A 16,508-nucleotide genomic window follows, 5' to 3' on the forward strand; every position below is an offset into this window, starting at 1 on the left:
CTTTGGAAGAAGTTGGGAACAAATTGGTCTTTCACTCTTGCCTACCATCCCTAAACAAATGGGCAGACTGAAGTGGTTAACAGGTCATTAGGAAATCTATTGAGGTGTCTCACAAAACCTAATGGTCAATCTTGGGATTCGGTCCTTCCATAGGCAGAATTTGCCTACAATGACTCATTGAATAGAATCACAAGGAAAATTCCTTTCCAAATTGTTTATGGCATGAATTCAAGGGGTGCTTTGGAGTTGAGAGAGTTTCCCAAGGAGGTCATTTGTAGTGCACGAGGTGAGAACTTTGTTGAGGAAATCAAAGATGTACATGAGCAGGTTAAGACAACATTACAAAAGAGTGCAGACAAGTACAAGGAACAGGCGGATAAAAGGAGAAAGGAAGTGCACTTTCAGGTTGGTGATATGGTATGGGTTCATTTGAAAAAGGAGAGGCTACCAAAGGGTAGACACACTAAGTTGATGATGAGAAAGATAAGACCATGCATGATCCTTAAGGCTTTTGGCTCCAATGCCTATAAAGTGAAATTGCCACATGATATTGGCCTCTCACCCATTTTCAATGTTTCAGATCTGACTCTTTGCAAGAATGATGTTGTTGCAAGTACTGTGACAGGTGAAACAACAGTAGAAGGTGATGAGTGGCTCAAGGATCTTTCATCCAAGCCACCTTTGAAGCTTGAAAAGATCCTAGATACCAAAGTGGTGAAAAGGAATAGGAATCAAGTTTACAAGCAGTATTTGGTCAAGTGGAATTGTTTACCAAAGGTAGATGCAACATGGTTGTATGAGCATGATATTCTGAAATTTCGTTGCAGACTTGAAGATCTCTTCTCAAGAGGACTTGAGAACAGTTCACCTGGGGAGTATGGTGCAGGGGCACCAAGTGGACATAATGAGTCCAACCCATGAGCAGTTTAATCTTTCTTGTTTTCAATGTAATAAGGATCTTAAGATCCAAGTGGCACATTATCATGTTTGTAAGGCTTTATAGCCATCTTGTTTATCTAATCATGTAATAGGATCTAGGGGGTCAACCTTGGTCACACTTGTTCAAAAGGACCAAGATGAGTCCTGAAGGATTTCATTTGTGTTATGTGGTCATATTTGACTCATATGTAATGATTTTGTGTTGGTTTGGTCATTTGTAGGGCCAAGAGTGCAAAGTTGTACATTGTTGTCAAATTGTCATGACAACTTTTGTTGTCAACTTAACAATTTTTGTGGTTAGTTGGTCTCCAACGGTCCTATGGTTCAAATTTAAGTTATGGATGTTGGGAGATGTTAGATGTTGCACATAAAATCTTCTGAAGCCGAACTTGTATGATTGATGAAGGTTTGATGAGTGAGAAGCCATCTTGTTGTAGGAATTTGTGTCTCGGTCTGTGTATTCTTTTTGTTTCATTATTGTTTCCGATTGGTGAATGCATCTAATGTGTTTTGAGGGTTGAAATAGTGTTATATATAACATTTCCAAGTGGTTGCAGGGGTTGAAATAGAGTTTGGAGCTAGGGGATTGATTTTCTTAAGTTCCGGGATCTAAGAAAACCCTACTGAAGGTTTCATAAGACATGGTTGGTTCCAAACATTCCCAAGAGTGAAAATTCCTCAAACTCAAGGGGATGTTGGGACAACAGGTATATCATATAATGGTAGGGTTGACAGATGTTTCCGTGAGTGGAGGAGAGAAAAAGGTGCACTGAAATGCTTGGCATTGTGTAATGGCAAGCAATTGAAGAGGGGTAGATTGGTTTGAGGGAAATCAGTTGAGTGCAAGCCCAAACTTCTTGTGGAATCATTGGTTTTGACACATTTTCTGAGTTTCCAAATGGTTGTGAAGTTTATATGAGTCCATTCTAGAGGGGTTGCTTTGTAAAATAGGCCTAATTGGGGCTCTTGACCACTTAGGACGAGTAGTATTCCGTACATCTGGTCCAAAGGACTCCCACCTGAGTCTAACATATGTTATAGAGGTCCCAAAAGGGTACTCAAATCTGTAATTTTTTTGTCAAGTGGTTTGGGAAGCTTGTGAGTTATTCCCCAAGGACTCAAAAACTAGGGTTGCAAGGATTGTGAAGCCTTTGTGAAGAACAAGGATATTAGGAAGTTTGTAGACCACTTCCAATGTATGAAACATGTCAAGAGGGATGTGAAATGACATGTTAAGAAGGTGGTTTGGGTCTATGCTTTCTTGTTGGTGTTTGAGCTTTTGAGTGCATATGGCCTAATGTGAGTAAGGGCTATAGGTAGAGGTATGTTGTCTAGTATTGAGTAATGTCCATCATTGGTGTTGTGAGTTTGTTGTAAGGGTGACGTGTGTAAGTAAGCCCTTTTTTATTGATCAATTGGATCAAGTTGAGGGAGTGTATTGGGATTGGGAATCCTACCTAGTTTCCTTGTGGCTCTACATCAGGTCTATTGTAAAGGAACATGCTCCCATATGTTCATCCTTGTTATAGGTTATATATTAAATCTTTATGTTGAAATGTAATTTTAATTCTCCATTCTTGTATATCTAGAAATGTGGAATATTTGGTACTTTCTTTTATAAATTTTTCTATGAATTATGTGAATTATGTAATTTTGAAATATGGAGGTCCTTACAAAAGGAGACAAAGAAACACAAGACTAAGTAAAAAGAAGGAAAAAAAGTTATAAAACTAAGTTTAAAAAAATACAAAAACTAATAATGCAAAAGAAAATTAAAAGAGACTAAAAACCTAGAAAGACGAAAAGACAAAAGAAAGCTAAATATAGAAATAAAAAGTAATAAAAACAAATATAAAAATTGTATACATACATATATAAAAAAAACACACACACACACACATAACTTCTTATATAAATAGAAATACAAGAAGGACAAAGAACAAGAAAACAAAAATTAACCAATAAGAAAAAATAAAAGAAAAACATAGTGCCATCACCCAATATGTATATGCATATGCATATGTATATGTATGTATGCACACACACACACACACACACACACACACACACACACACAAGAGAGCATCCTCTTAGTCTCGGAAGTCTACAAGGTGGTATGTTCTTGTGGTGCAAATGAAATAGGTCGCTCTTTCAACACCAGAATCAAAGAGCATAGCGCTAACATCAGGCATGATCGTGTTCACAAGTCAGTCGTAGCTGAGCACTCTTCGTCCACCAAACATCATATTTGTTTGGAAAAACTCTTGTCCTGTTTAAGGAAGACAACTATTACAAGACAAAGTTGAAGGAGGCTATAGAAATCTAAAACCACTCTTCTAATCTCAACCGTGACGAGGGGTGGAACCTTAGCCCTTCTTGGCACCCTCTTCTTTCTTCTTTAAACACCCATCGCCGCCCCCCTCCTTAACCAATTTGTTTTCCCTCTCTTATTTCGCTCCTTCCATTTTTAGGGGCCCTCCCCTTCTCCCCTTTCTCCCTTTCTCTTGCTGAGTTTTTTAGTGTGGTCTTTCTTCTTGTCCTTCCTCCTTTATTTTTCTTTTTATCTTTTTCATTTGCTTATTCTTATCTTTTTTGCTATTGAACTTTCTTTTCCTCGATTTTAGTTTATCTCTAGTTTTAGGTTTCTTCTTTGTTATGTATGTATGTATGTATGTATGTATGTATGTGGGTATCTACACACACACACACATATATATATATATATATACGTTCACATGTATATGTATGTATGTTAGTACACACACACACACACATATCGGGTGATGGCATTGGGTTTTTCTCTTATTTTTCTTATTGGTTAATTTTTGTTTGTATTCTTTTTGTTTTTTGTTTTTTGTTTTTTGTTTTTTGTTTTTTGTTTTTTGTTTTTGTATTGTTTCCTTGTTCTTTGTCCTTCTTGTATTTCTATTTATACAAGAAGTTACACACACACACACACATATTACTTTTTATTTCTATATTTAGCTTTCTTTTGTCTTTTTGCCTTTCTTGATTTTTAGTCTCTTTTAATTTTCTTTTGCATTATTAGTTTTTGTATTTTTTTAACTTAGTTTTATAACTATTTTTATTTATTCTTGTGTTTCTTTGTCTTCTTTCCTCCTAGTTCCTTGTGCATCTTCCCAAAATCTCCCCCTTCAAATACCCTTTAAGTGAGCCTTTGTCTGCAATTTATTGTTTTTACATCTTTTGACATTCTCTTTCATCCTGATGATGGATCACAGAGTGTGATCCAAAAAAAATGTTAGAAACAACTTACTGGTTTCTTGGAGTTCCTAATATAGAAGTACTTTCTATATTTGCCTTTTTACAAAAAGCTATTATTGATTGATTTTTTTTTAAATATATTAGATACCTTAAAAAGGGTGTTTAACATTAATGTAAATATATGAAATGGTTTAACAAAATAAGAATCTTTTAAAGAAAATTTGAAAATTAAAAAATATATTTGAAAATTTTTGAAATATTATTTATTATTTAAAATGAAATAATAATCAAGATAATATAAAAATAAATAAATTAAATTTTAAAATTAGTTTATTATTTTATTAAAATTTTAATATCATTTTTTAAAACTAATTTATAGATGTTAATAAAAATTAGTCTCACACACACACACACACACACACATATATATATATATATACATAAAATTTATATTTTTGGGGGGTATATATAAAATATGATAAACAAATTTAAACTGTTTTATAATTTTGGAGTATTTATAGGGTATAGAAATTATTAATTTTTAATATTTAATTTTTATATTGAATAAAAATTAAATCACAAATATCTTAAATAAAACATTTGTAAATCAAATATTTTTACAATAAAATAAATATAAATATTATATTTGAAAAAAATTGAACTTAACAAACAAAAGAATGTATTTTTATTTTTTAATATATTGAACATTTTTTGGGGTTACTCCAATAATTGGTGCATTGTTTACTCTATTTGTGTAATGAAAATTCATTCTCCAGAGATAAGTGCCCTTATTAAAATCACTTGAATATAATTTTTAAATATTTATTACAATTATCAACCCAACTAATAAATCTACATTAATTGTGATTATAGATTGTATTTATTTAATTACCTTGGACTATTCAATATAAAGAATTATATTTTCTTACATAAATTGGTGAACCTAATATGTCATATATCACCTCATAGGCTTTGGCCCTAAGGTTTATTTATTCTACATTAAGGTTTAATATTTATTTCTTCTTTGCCTTCTCTATAAGATTTGGTTAGGGTTTTACTTCCTCTTTCATTAAATAGAAAATTTACGAAAACTTTTTTTTCTTAGTGCTTTAAAAATGTTTGCCTCGGATTAACTTAGCTTTGTTTGCTCTACTTTTGTAATGAATGTTCATCCAATAGTTAGTGCATTTACAAATAAGTACTCCTATTAAACTATCTCATTTATTTTTTTTATTATTTATTACAATTATCAACCCAACTAATAAATCTAGATTAATTGTGATTATAGATTGTATTTATTTAATTAGCTTGGATGATTCAGTGTAATGAATTCTATTGTCTTATATAAATTGGGGAACCTAATATGTCATATGTCACCACATAGGCTTTGGCCCTAAGGTTTATTTATTCTAAATTAAGGTTTTATATTTATTAATTTCTTCTTTACCTTCTCTCCAAAATTTGGTTAGGGTCTTATTTCATTTTTCATTGCATATATGTATCTCTTTCTAGGATTTGTAGCTCATAGAGTGACCTTACTTCCACCCACTCCATCCACCAGTGATTTCACCCTTGGGTTTCATTTTATTAGCTAATTCATGATTTTTGTCAATCTCTACCTCACTCTTCTATCATTTCTTCATCTTTAGTAGACTTTAGGCTTTTGATTCTTATCATTCATCAAACCTATACCTACCCATCCACAGATTGTGGTTACTACTTGTCTTTGTCACATTATTCCTCTCTCCCTCTTTCCCTTCATATCTCTAAACTAACCAAATCCTTTTATGTTTTCAACTCCCAACTAAGCATACTATTGGTAATAACTTGATGCATTATTGTGTCTCTTGTTAAATTCATGATTAATAAAATAAAAACATTTCATTAATAATAAGTATTTTTTTTAAAAAGAAAATGAAACTTTCTTCTTATAAGGCATTGAATATAATAGTGGAATTCTATTTATAATAAAACATGTATTTATCAAAAAAGTATATAGAACGTGTATTTATCAAAAATTATATCTTCAAACCGTTAAAAATATTTATGTTTTAAATTTTGAAGATATAATTTTTTAATATATAACTAAAAGATTTTTAATAAAATAATTAATAAAGGTTTATAATAATAATATATATTTGATTAAAAAAATGTATTTTATTGTTTTTTAAGAATTAAATGAAAAGTTAATAAATGAAATAAGTATAAATTATTTTTTAATTTACGAAATAGGGTTGTTACATATAGTGAGCATGTCGTTCAATAATTAAATTGTTGTGTGAAAACCTTTATCCAATATATGTTTCAATCGGTTATCCTTGAATATACTACACACGATTTTCATAATGGTACAATTTCATCTACAAACAATGTCACTCTATTGAAGCATGTAGGTAAAAATAAACTAACTAATGTTATTCTTTTTTAAGGAAGAAGAGAATTCATTTTATGTATAATTCCTCACTCGATCTATGTGGAGCACATGAATATTACAACAAAGCTCTCATTCCTTAAGAGGTTTTAATGCTTTAGAGATTACAAAGGCTTAATCATTGATCTTGAAGCAATGTACCCACATTTTCCTTGTGTGATCATCAACAATGTCTTGAAAGTAGTTGAATTTTGACACTAGGAGCTACCTATCCACACAAATCAATATGCACTCAATCTAATGCACCAATCAAGTGATGAATTCCCAAGTTGAAGGGAGCTTAATCTTGTTTTAAAAAAAAATTGAGAAAAGATAATCAACGAGATTGATTGAGAGAAGACCTCTTGCCATGTCATGTCAAGTAAATGTGAGAAAATAGCCAATGCTTAGATAACCATATATCTCTAGTGCCATTGAATGACAAAATTATCAACCTTAACTCTCAAATCTTGGTTATCGTGGTGGAGAACATCAAGTTCACATGTCATGCCAACTCTAAAAGCACACGTAACAATTTCTAAATTATTCAATGTCATGAACAAAACACAGATTTTCTCCACTTTTCCTTTCAAATTCAACCTTCAATTTGTGATCATATAGTTTGAATTGATGAGAAAGATGTTCACAAGTTTAGCAACATAAAGAATTTTTATAAATTTACAACAATGCATACAAATTTGTAATAAGATGTCAACTAAAACTTGAATATTAAAGTTGGTGTCTTCTCAAAAGTAATTTGTTCACTATTAGAGACATGGTTCAATTTGACAAACAAATAATTTTGTCTAATCATGTTCTTTATAACACTTGAGTCTACATACCATACTGAACTTAGACAAGTAACTTCTTATGCCTCTAGGTAGCATTGACATACTTTTCATTTGAAGAATTATCTTTAACAATATCTTCATTTTGTGGTGTGGTATTCTTTTTCTTCCAATGTGAAGCCTTCATTACACCTTATGATGGTTCTTATGGCTTCTTATTGCTAGAAGAACCATTCATAAACGAGTTGTACCAAAAATTCTTCCACATGTGCGCACTCTTACTACTCTTACTATTGATAAGACATTTCTTTTATAAATAAAAATGGGTCTCCTATTTGTCTCTACTTTGGGGTCTATTGGCATATGCCATAAACTAATTGCCTTCTATGTTTAGGACTAAGACACTATCATCATCACTAGTGATGGTCTTTGTAGATGAACTGATCTTGTTGAAGCATATTCAAAGTTTATTTGAATATAGATTTCTAATTGGAGATGTTTAAGAATGTCATAAAGACTTCGTATGGAGATGGAAACACTCTTAAGACAATGTGTACAAGAGAATTATCCATCACCTTTTCATCTAAACTCATACCAAGGTAGCAAATCAACAATAATTTCAGGATTCAACTTTTTCACCACTTTTTCAGTTTAAGTAAAGAAACTGACTTCGCAAGTGTTGAATTTAGTTTTGATTATTTGCCTCATAAATGATTTGCAACTTGTCACATTCGTCATATATGAGACTGGGCCTCATCCAGTTCACCAAACGTAATAATCAACTTGGCTTGGTACTCTGAGTTAGCCCTATCAAATTTTGCTAAATCTTTGTTTGGTGATGGTAGGTCAATGGCTAGCCCTAAATCTTCAAACTCAAGATGAGTTTTGACTTCAACTTTCTAGGTGGAAAAATTATTTTCTCAAAATTTGTGAATATTTGGTGCACTAGTGGCCATGATACAATGCAAATGTTTATTTGTCAGCTATACTTGAAAGTAATTAATTTTTCCACACCATAAGGGTTGAAGAAGACCCCTCTAGAAGATGTTAAACAATGCTAATAAGCTTATGTTAACAATTTTCATCACAAAATTCAGCCCAAATCATAAGACGTTAGTTAATTCTATTCCAAACCAACTTATTAAAAAATGTTGTTTTAAAGACCAATAGAAAGTGTACAACTTTAAACAGTCTCCTTTAACGCATCTTAGTAAAATTTTAGCGAGATAATCTTATATCAAATTAATTCTATTCAAATCATTTTTTTTAAATAAATTAAATTTGAAACAATAATATTATTGCAATGAATTTTTAAAATTTTGAATATTTTTATAAATAAAGTTAAAAAAACTTTTTGTTTTCTAAGGGAAGGATACCTGTAATCATTATAGCGAACTGTGCACACCTTCAACTCTTAAGCGATACATCAGATTTTGATGATTTTGTTTTCTTCACATGTGACTTGAGAGTGTAAAGCTATTGTTCTAACTTCTAAATAGCTACGAAGACTACGAGACGATTCGTTATATGCACAGGTAAAAAAGTGATCATTTAGAGGTGGCATCTGATACATGCACCATCTATAATATATATAGCTTATACCATTTCTATTTTTCATTTTTAACAAATTCCTCCAACAAAGTATAGGGGCTTTTCATAATAATGTGGTGGCAAATACTATAAGACACTGTTTTACTTAATATTTGGAAATTCCATTGTTTGGCAGTTTTCTCTAATCAGTTGGTTCACCAAGAGACAGAAATGCTTCAGTTTTACTCAAGACTTCTTGTTTCAAGTTGTCTAACTTTGTTTTCAAATGCAGGAAGTCTTCAAAGAGCACGCTAAAACCAGATTGCTATTAGACAAAATTAAACTTCAAAACCACATGTTACACAAAGAACTCTTTCTGTTCTGCCCAGTTGCAAAGATAGTTTAAATTTAGAATGTAAGCCACTTATATGTTAAGATACTGTCTATGATTATGTTAAGAGGACTGTTTTCAACTGCAAACTTGATTTCTTTTGCTGCTAATTAACTTTGTTATAAACTGTGCACTGTATAAATGTCTGAATAGTTGTTATTACTGCTGGTTGTGGGCTGTTTAGTTCTTCTTGATGGCAACATCTTTACTGCCCTCTCTTTGTAATATTTTTCATTCTTGCATCGTTTTCAATTTTTTTAAAGTATAGGGGCTTTAGTAATTGGTTGTTGCATCGAGCACTCAAAGATAGCAATAACAGGAATAAATTTAGTTTTAAAATATAAATGGAAAAGAGTCTTTGGTTTACAAAAAATTAAAGACAGGGTTGCACAGTGTTTACTTAGCGATCATTAACCCCACAGTGCAGATTTTTCTTTTTTGCACAAGAAAGAAATGACATACTTTTTGGTACATTAAGGAGTTCAGCTGAAGGGGGAAGATGCTTGCAGCATCCAAAGAGATTGGTATTTCATCGGTTAGTGCTAGTGTATATATACCCTTCAGCAGCGATTTGTTAGCTCTTCAGTGTCTTCACAAAGAAACTGATTTGTCTGTAAGTTGCAGAATCAGAATTGGGTACAGCATGTCAATATGATATTTTTTTGGCTGGGAACACGAGACAAAAAATATATTAACATTATAAAATATACATATTTGAAGCCCAAATCATTTATTGAGTTCAAAATACCACATATCATGCATATGCTAAACAAAACTACAATGAATATTACAAATACAGTGTACTAATTTGACATCAATTTGTCAAACTGGAATGTTATGATAGATATTCATCATTCAATATTAAAATAATACAATCACTAAATAGAATCATATTCTCTCTTTATTCTCATTGAATTAGCACCGGTTGATAGTAAAGCCAACAAGAGATTGGCAGAATCTATAAGCCTTTGCACACCTTCTGCTTACTATTGCCTATAATGGACAGACTGCCTGCTGTGTGTTCAAAGTCCAGGGAAAATGTCAACTTGTTATCCACAGGAATCAGATTGTTTTCAACTGGGAGAATCAAAATGGTCCCGTTGGGAAAATGAAAACTTGTAGTAGGAATGTTTACAGTTTGGCAGCCAGCAAGGTCATAGCATGTGTTGAAAATGGATAAGCCTTTGGCTCACAGTAGATGTCAGGTGGTCAGCAGGAAGGCATCTCTTATGGCCATGTAAGTATCCTGCAGCGTCATGGCTATGCCCAAGTCCACTATCACACCACCCTACCTGCCCCCATCGAAATCAAAGACCTCCTGCAGAAGATAAATGAGCAACCTGCCCATGCTGATGGCTGTCAGCGGATCATGATAGAATGTAGCAAGTCGCAGGACTTACAGAAGTGGAACAAGGATGGACATAGACTTGCTTTGGAATTGCCATAACATGCCTGGAATTGCCCAAGTTTGATTCCAAATGATTCTGGCTTTAAACATTTCATGCCATGACCAAATCCACAGATGAATCGGTTGTGATTCCAATTCCTATACATTTCATAGCCGGAATATCAGGGTTCCATGCAAATTCAGTAACTTAGGTTTTACTTGATATAGAGTGTCTTCGTATTCAACTAGTTGTTTCCTACAAAGTTCTTTAGTTGTTTATATAGCTGTAGAAAGTTTTGGTTTCAGGGGAATAAATAAAATGTCTAGTACATTGCTGAGAGCGGTTGAGGGGGCGAACAAGTGGATGAAGTAAACATAAGAAATTTAACGAAAAAGATAGGGGAATAAAGTTGATGTTGACAAACCAGGAGATGAAACCAAGGCTGGAATTTGACCTACCAATAGTAAACACTTTTCTTCTGTATACATCATTTATGTGAATGAATGAAAAAGGAGAACTCTGATAAGAAAGAAATTTGAAGCCTCATATTTCAGAAAACAAAGTGAGATCTCATCTCACATGGATCTATGATGCAGAGGCACAAGGTCGGTCCAAACCACTTATCACAACTCTAAGAGTTCAGTGGAATCTTCTAGTCTTCAACCCCTTCAACCCTTGTTACACCCGGGCTCCTAATTGACAAGAAAATGCATTACTTGTTGAGACATGGACCAGCTAGGACACGAACCTAGGACCTTCCATACGCTGCTGGAGTGCTTTACCACTGAGCTACTGGCCCTTCTTGGACCAGTCCATCGTCGGTCCGGGTGTGGCTTATTTCCAACACCAACACCCCCCCTTAAGCCACACCTCTCGTGTGCTTGGGGCTCCTAGCCTGGACCTGGCTCTGATACCATGTTAATTTTAGGATCAGACTGTAGAAAATTAGATAATAATAACAAATAGACAAATCAATGCACACAAAGAACACCAAACTACCCTAGGAAAACCTCCCTCATGGAGGTCAAAAACCCAGCAACTAATCTCAGATCTTTATTATGCAATAATCAGAGGTAATTACAATATGCTTCAACACTTGAAGCAATTAAGACCAGTAAGATATGCACAGAAGAACAACAAACACAGTGATGCACTTATCTCTGAGAGTAGAGTGGTTGTTGTCACAAATAGGTTCGCTAACTCAGAGATGAAGTTCGCAGCCTTAGAATGAAGATCACTGTCACCAATGATAATTCACAGTCTTCAAATGATGTTCGCTGACCACAAGAAGGTGTTTGTTGTCTGTAATAAGGTGTTCACTGTCTTCAATAAGGAGTTTGATGTCTTCCAATGATGATCGCTGACAGAAAGAACAGTTGCTGCACCTAGTATAAGGTTTGCTGCCCTCAATGGTAGTTCGCTTGACCTTAAGAACAGTTCGCCAGCCATAGAAGATAATTCGCTGCTCAGTGATGGTTTGTTGTCCTTGAATTATGCTTCGCAGATCACAAAAGTAGTTCGCTTGAGTGTGTATTTACATTGGTATTGACTTTGCATATATATGTGCCGCTAGCATCCCAAATCACTTAAGTCGGCCTTGTCAATTTTGGCACCAATAGGAATAGGTCATAATTAATTACAAGTTACATGTGAGAGATGATTACAAGTTACATGTGAGAGATGAATACAAGTTACGTATGGCGCCCAATTAGGGCCCGACTATTAATGTCTTCTAAGGCCGGCAGGGCCTCATACACGCTAGGTGAGCTAGGTCGGCCCTAGAAGGGCTCCGACCTAGCTACATACATCAACAATCCCTCTTAGCTAGGGAGGAGACCTTCTCAAGATCCCAGATGCATGGCTGCTCCCATGAAAAATGCAAATGAATACAACCACCATGTATGACGTTCACCATAGTTGCTCCCAGAGGATGAACAAGCACAAGTGCTAAATCATAACATCCACCATGCCTACTCACAGAGGGTGGGTCCACCATACCTACTCGCAGAGGGTGGAAAAACACAACTACATGGAATTTATTCCACGACATCCACAATGCCTACTCGCAAAGGGCGGAACAAAGACTTTCACCAGAAACTTCTCTCGCAGATAAGAATTCATTAACAAGGGATTGCACCTCAAACTTCTCCCTCACAAAGAAGAACTCATTAATAAGGGATTGCACATCAAACTTCTCCCTCACAGAGAAGAACTCATTAACAAGGAATTGCACCTCGAACTTCTCTCTCACAGAGAAGAACTCATTAACAAGGGATTGCACGTCAAACTTCTCCCCCACAGAGAAGAACTCATTAACCAAGTCTTCATAATAACGTGGCTCCCTTTGAAGCTGGAAAGCCAAGCTCCCTCTGAAGCTGAAATGTCAGGCTCCCTCTAAAGCTGAACATGTCATGCTCCCTCTGAAGCTGAAAAATGGCATTTCCTCCTTTTAGAACAAGAACCCTTTTGAGTTGGCATTTGACCTTGGCTCCTCTTGAGGTGTCCCTATGTCAACTTCCGCAGAAGAAGCTAGAGTAGACCTAGATTTGCACTCTCGAGCAATGTGACCATACTTGTCCCACCTAAAATATTGAATGTGAGATAAGTCCTCCTTTTTCGGAACAGGATCTGGACCTCTGTCTCTATCCCTCTTTCTTCTTTTTCCGCTTTCCATAGAAATGTGTGTAGCAAGGACTTGATTTTCCACATAATGATTATGCTCAATTCCTCTTGATATCAACCATGACTCTTCTTGAATACAATCAGCATGAAGGCGATCAAATTTGGGAAATTTGGATCTCCCACTTATGCCTTGGATAAATGGCTCCCAAGAGTGAGGGAGGCCACTCAACGCTAGCATGACAAGATCCTTGTCCACAAATTCATCTCCAATGGCACTAAGCTGATTTCTCAATTCTGCAATCTTCATGAAGAAGGATATGACTGATTCTCCCTTTGCCATCTTGACTTGGTGAAGTTGTTGCCTCAATGCAAGTTCTCTACTTGTGTTGTTGATCTCATACATCCCTTCCAATGTTTTGAACATATCTCTAGCTGAAGACATCTTGGAGATGATAGGAACACGATGATCCTTCACGAAGTCAATCAGGATCTTCTTGGCTTTGACTACATTCTTCTTGAGTTGGAGTTTCTCCTCTTGATCTTCAGGCTCAGGCTGATCTTTTCCTTGTACAAACTGAAGTAGATCATTCTCTTCAACTACAATAAGAACTCTAGCCTTCCACGAGCTGAAGTTCAAAGCTCCATCAAGCCTATCTTCAACTTTTAAACCGATCACCATCTTCAATGCTAGAAATGGCGAGAAGGAGGTGAAGTGCTGCTAACAATTTGATCACAATCCATTCGAACCAAGCTCTGATACCATGTTGAGACATGGACCAGCTAGGACACGAACCTAGGACCTTCCATACGCTGCTGGAGTGCTCTACCACTGAGCTACTGGCCCTTCTTGGACGAGTCCATCGTCGGTCCGGGTGTGGCTTATTTCCAACACCAACATTACTTGGGGCAGCAAAGTCTTAACCCCTTCATTTTTGTGAAACCAATGGCTTGGACATGAATGGGACACTTATAATACCCCAAAAACAACTTAACTTGATTTGACAAAGCTTGAAAGACAAGAAAGTGAAGCCTTGCACCTACCCGGGCTACTAGGATTAGTGCCTTCCCAATGGAGGTTTACACTCAACCAGCGTCTTAGCCACTTGGAAACACTTCAAGGACATCAAGTAAGATTGGTTTCTACAGAACAAAGTGACACAAAAGACTTTTGACAGGTTTCATAATGGTCTTATATGACTGTCCTAAGATTGTCATGATTTTAGGCTTCCAAATTGGCCTTCCACACAACATTGACCACTCCAACACTCAACTCAAGGCACCAACACTTGTATTCAGCCTCTACAAGCCCCTTTCCATCATATTTAGGCATCCAAGGGGTCAATTTCTTCTACTGTTCCACTTATTGCAACCTTAAGTCACTTTCCTAGGCCTGTCACATAGAGATGCCAGGCCTAGGGCATCAAATATCTCCACCCAAACTCCTCATTCCACCCTGCAACCAAAGGAATATAAGAGTACATACAAAAAACTAACATTCCACCAAAAATCAGAATTTTCCCATGGTGGACATGGGAGTTATTACAATTTTTGTGTCCAAGCCCTAGGTAAGGAGGGCTTCTAGACTGTTTTTACAAAAAATTCAAGCTCACTCAAAACTCAACGAAATGAGCCCAAACCAAAGCCAAATGAAAGGTAACTCTCCCCTCTTTCCAAAAATGTCACGTGCAGGTCATGGGGATCCGTACAACTCCGTACAAATTGACTGTTTTGGAGAAAAACGTGAGAAAAGTGCAGAAATCAGAATTTATTGATTGAATTTCCACCATACAAAGCACCAACAACCATGCCTCGACCAAGGAGAGGCATATTTAAAGCATTTTGACATCATCCCAACTGATTCTAACCACTTTTCAAATCAGTTAGCCGTTGAAGCATGATTTAACACAAAAGTGTAAAAATTGCTAATGCAACTTTTGAGCAACTTGACAACTTTTGCTCAAAAATCCCAATATGACTCCAAACTCACTCCTAATCACTTGTCCATATCAAAATGGACCTAAATAGACCAAAATCATCATCTACAACCATTTATGACCCCCTTGGAATGGTTTGACCAAGATCAACCCAATCGGGACCTAGTAGGACTACAAGCCCTGAATGGAGTCAAAACCATACAAAATGATTACATGTGACTAGAAACAACATGAAATGGTCCATAGGACCTTATTACATTAAAACAAAACAAAAACCATCACAAGGCAAGTTGTGATCAATAATGAGATCCCAAGTGCTCCTACACCATACACCTAGGGGTAGAAAGAACTCAAGTCCCTTGAGGAACCAGGTCTGCTACAGAAGTACCATGCTTTCTAATGTCTTCTCCAGTCATCCATGTGGCATCAGCATCAGGTAGCCCACACCATTTGACAAGGTACTCTTTGTAGGTCTTTATCCTAGTCTTTTACACCTCCTTGGTGTCCAAAATACACTCAAGTTGTAAGAGAGTGGAAAGAGTCTCCAAGGCAATTTGAGAGACAAGACCAAGATTTCATGAACAATATTGATACTAATCAGTTTTGTTTCGTCAAGGAATTTGTTATTATGTTTATTCCAGGGCAGGAATCAAGAAAATCAAATTGGAAGGGGCAGCACATTCCCTTTGACAAGTCCAAGTACCCAAGCAAGAGGATAGGAAAGCCAAGGGTGAAAATGAAGCATAGTGATGGTGCAAGTTCAAGAGATGATGCATGTTTCCAGTACCTAGTGCATTGGAAAGTGTTGTGAGGTATTCACACATCGCCCCATTGCAAATGGGGACCCCTACTTTTTGCTTGCTAGGGTTAGTCTTCCTAGCGTAGTTGTTTAGGTCTTTGCTATTAATCTTTGCATTGAGGAGTTTTCAGAAGGCTCGTTAGGATAGAATGGTCTCCTTGAGTTAAAGTGGGTCAATAGGTGGTCCAGGTCAGGGTCTCTTTTGAAAGTCTCCCCTTGATCACTCCATGGGCTTGTCTTAGGTTTAAGTCTTGATTGGAGACAAGGAAGTCATTATATCATGCCAGGAGTTTAGCCTTGCCTTTGAGACCTATGCCATTGAGTCAGAGTGAGTCAAAAATGTGAATGAAGATGTAAGTTGTTTGAGTTAGAGTGTTGTCAAGACCTCCCCTCTTGCCTTTCAATCAAGTTAAATTGTTGCTTCAAGCCACAACTATGGTGAAGTTGACCTTGGATGTGTCTTTGGGAATGTATTTGAACGA

General features: G+C 35.6%; 1 protein-coding gene across 1 annotated transcript; it reads left to right on the plus strand.

Moving 5' to 3' along the window:
• Positions 1 to 222: 222 nt before the first annotated feature.
• LOC131857593 (uncharacterized) lies at positions 223 to 921 on the plus strand. Its single transcript, XM_059210279.1, has one exon. The coding sequence runs from the start codon at positions 223 to 225 to the stop codon at positions 919 to 921; it is 699 nt and encodes a 232-aa protein (XP_059066262.1).
• The last annotated feature ends 15,587 nt before the right edge of the window (positions 922 to 16,508 follow it).

The sequence above is a fragment of the Cryptomeria japonica genome, chromosome 8 (assembly GCF_030272615.1).
Source record: "Cryptomeria japonica chromosome 8, Sugi_1.0, whole genome shotgun sequence".
Taxonomy (NCBI): Eukaryota; Viridiplantae; Streptophyta; class Pinopsida; order Cupressales; family Cupressaceae; genus Cryptomeria; species Cryptomeria japonica.

Bases quoted from the DNA above. Each gene is read 5' to 3' on its own strand.
- LOC131857593 (XM_059210279.1), top strand. From the start codon at position 223: ATGAATTCAAGGGGTGCTTTGGAGTTGAGAGAGTTTCCCAAGGAGGTC.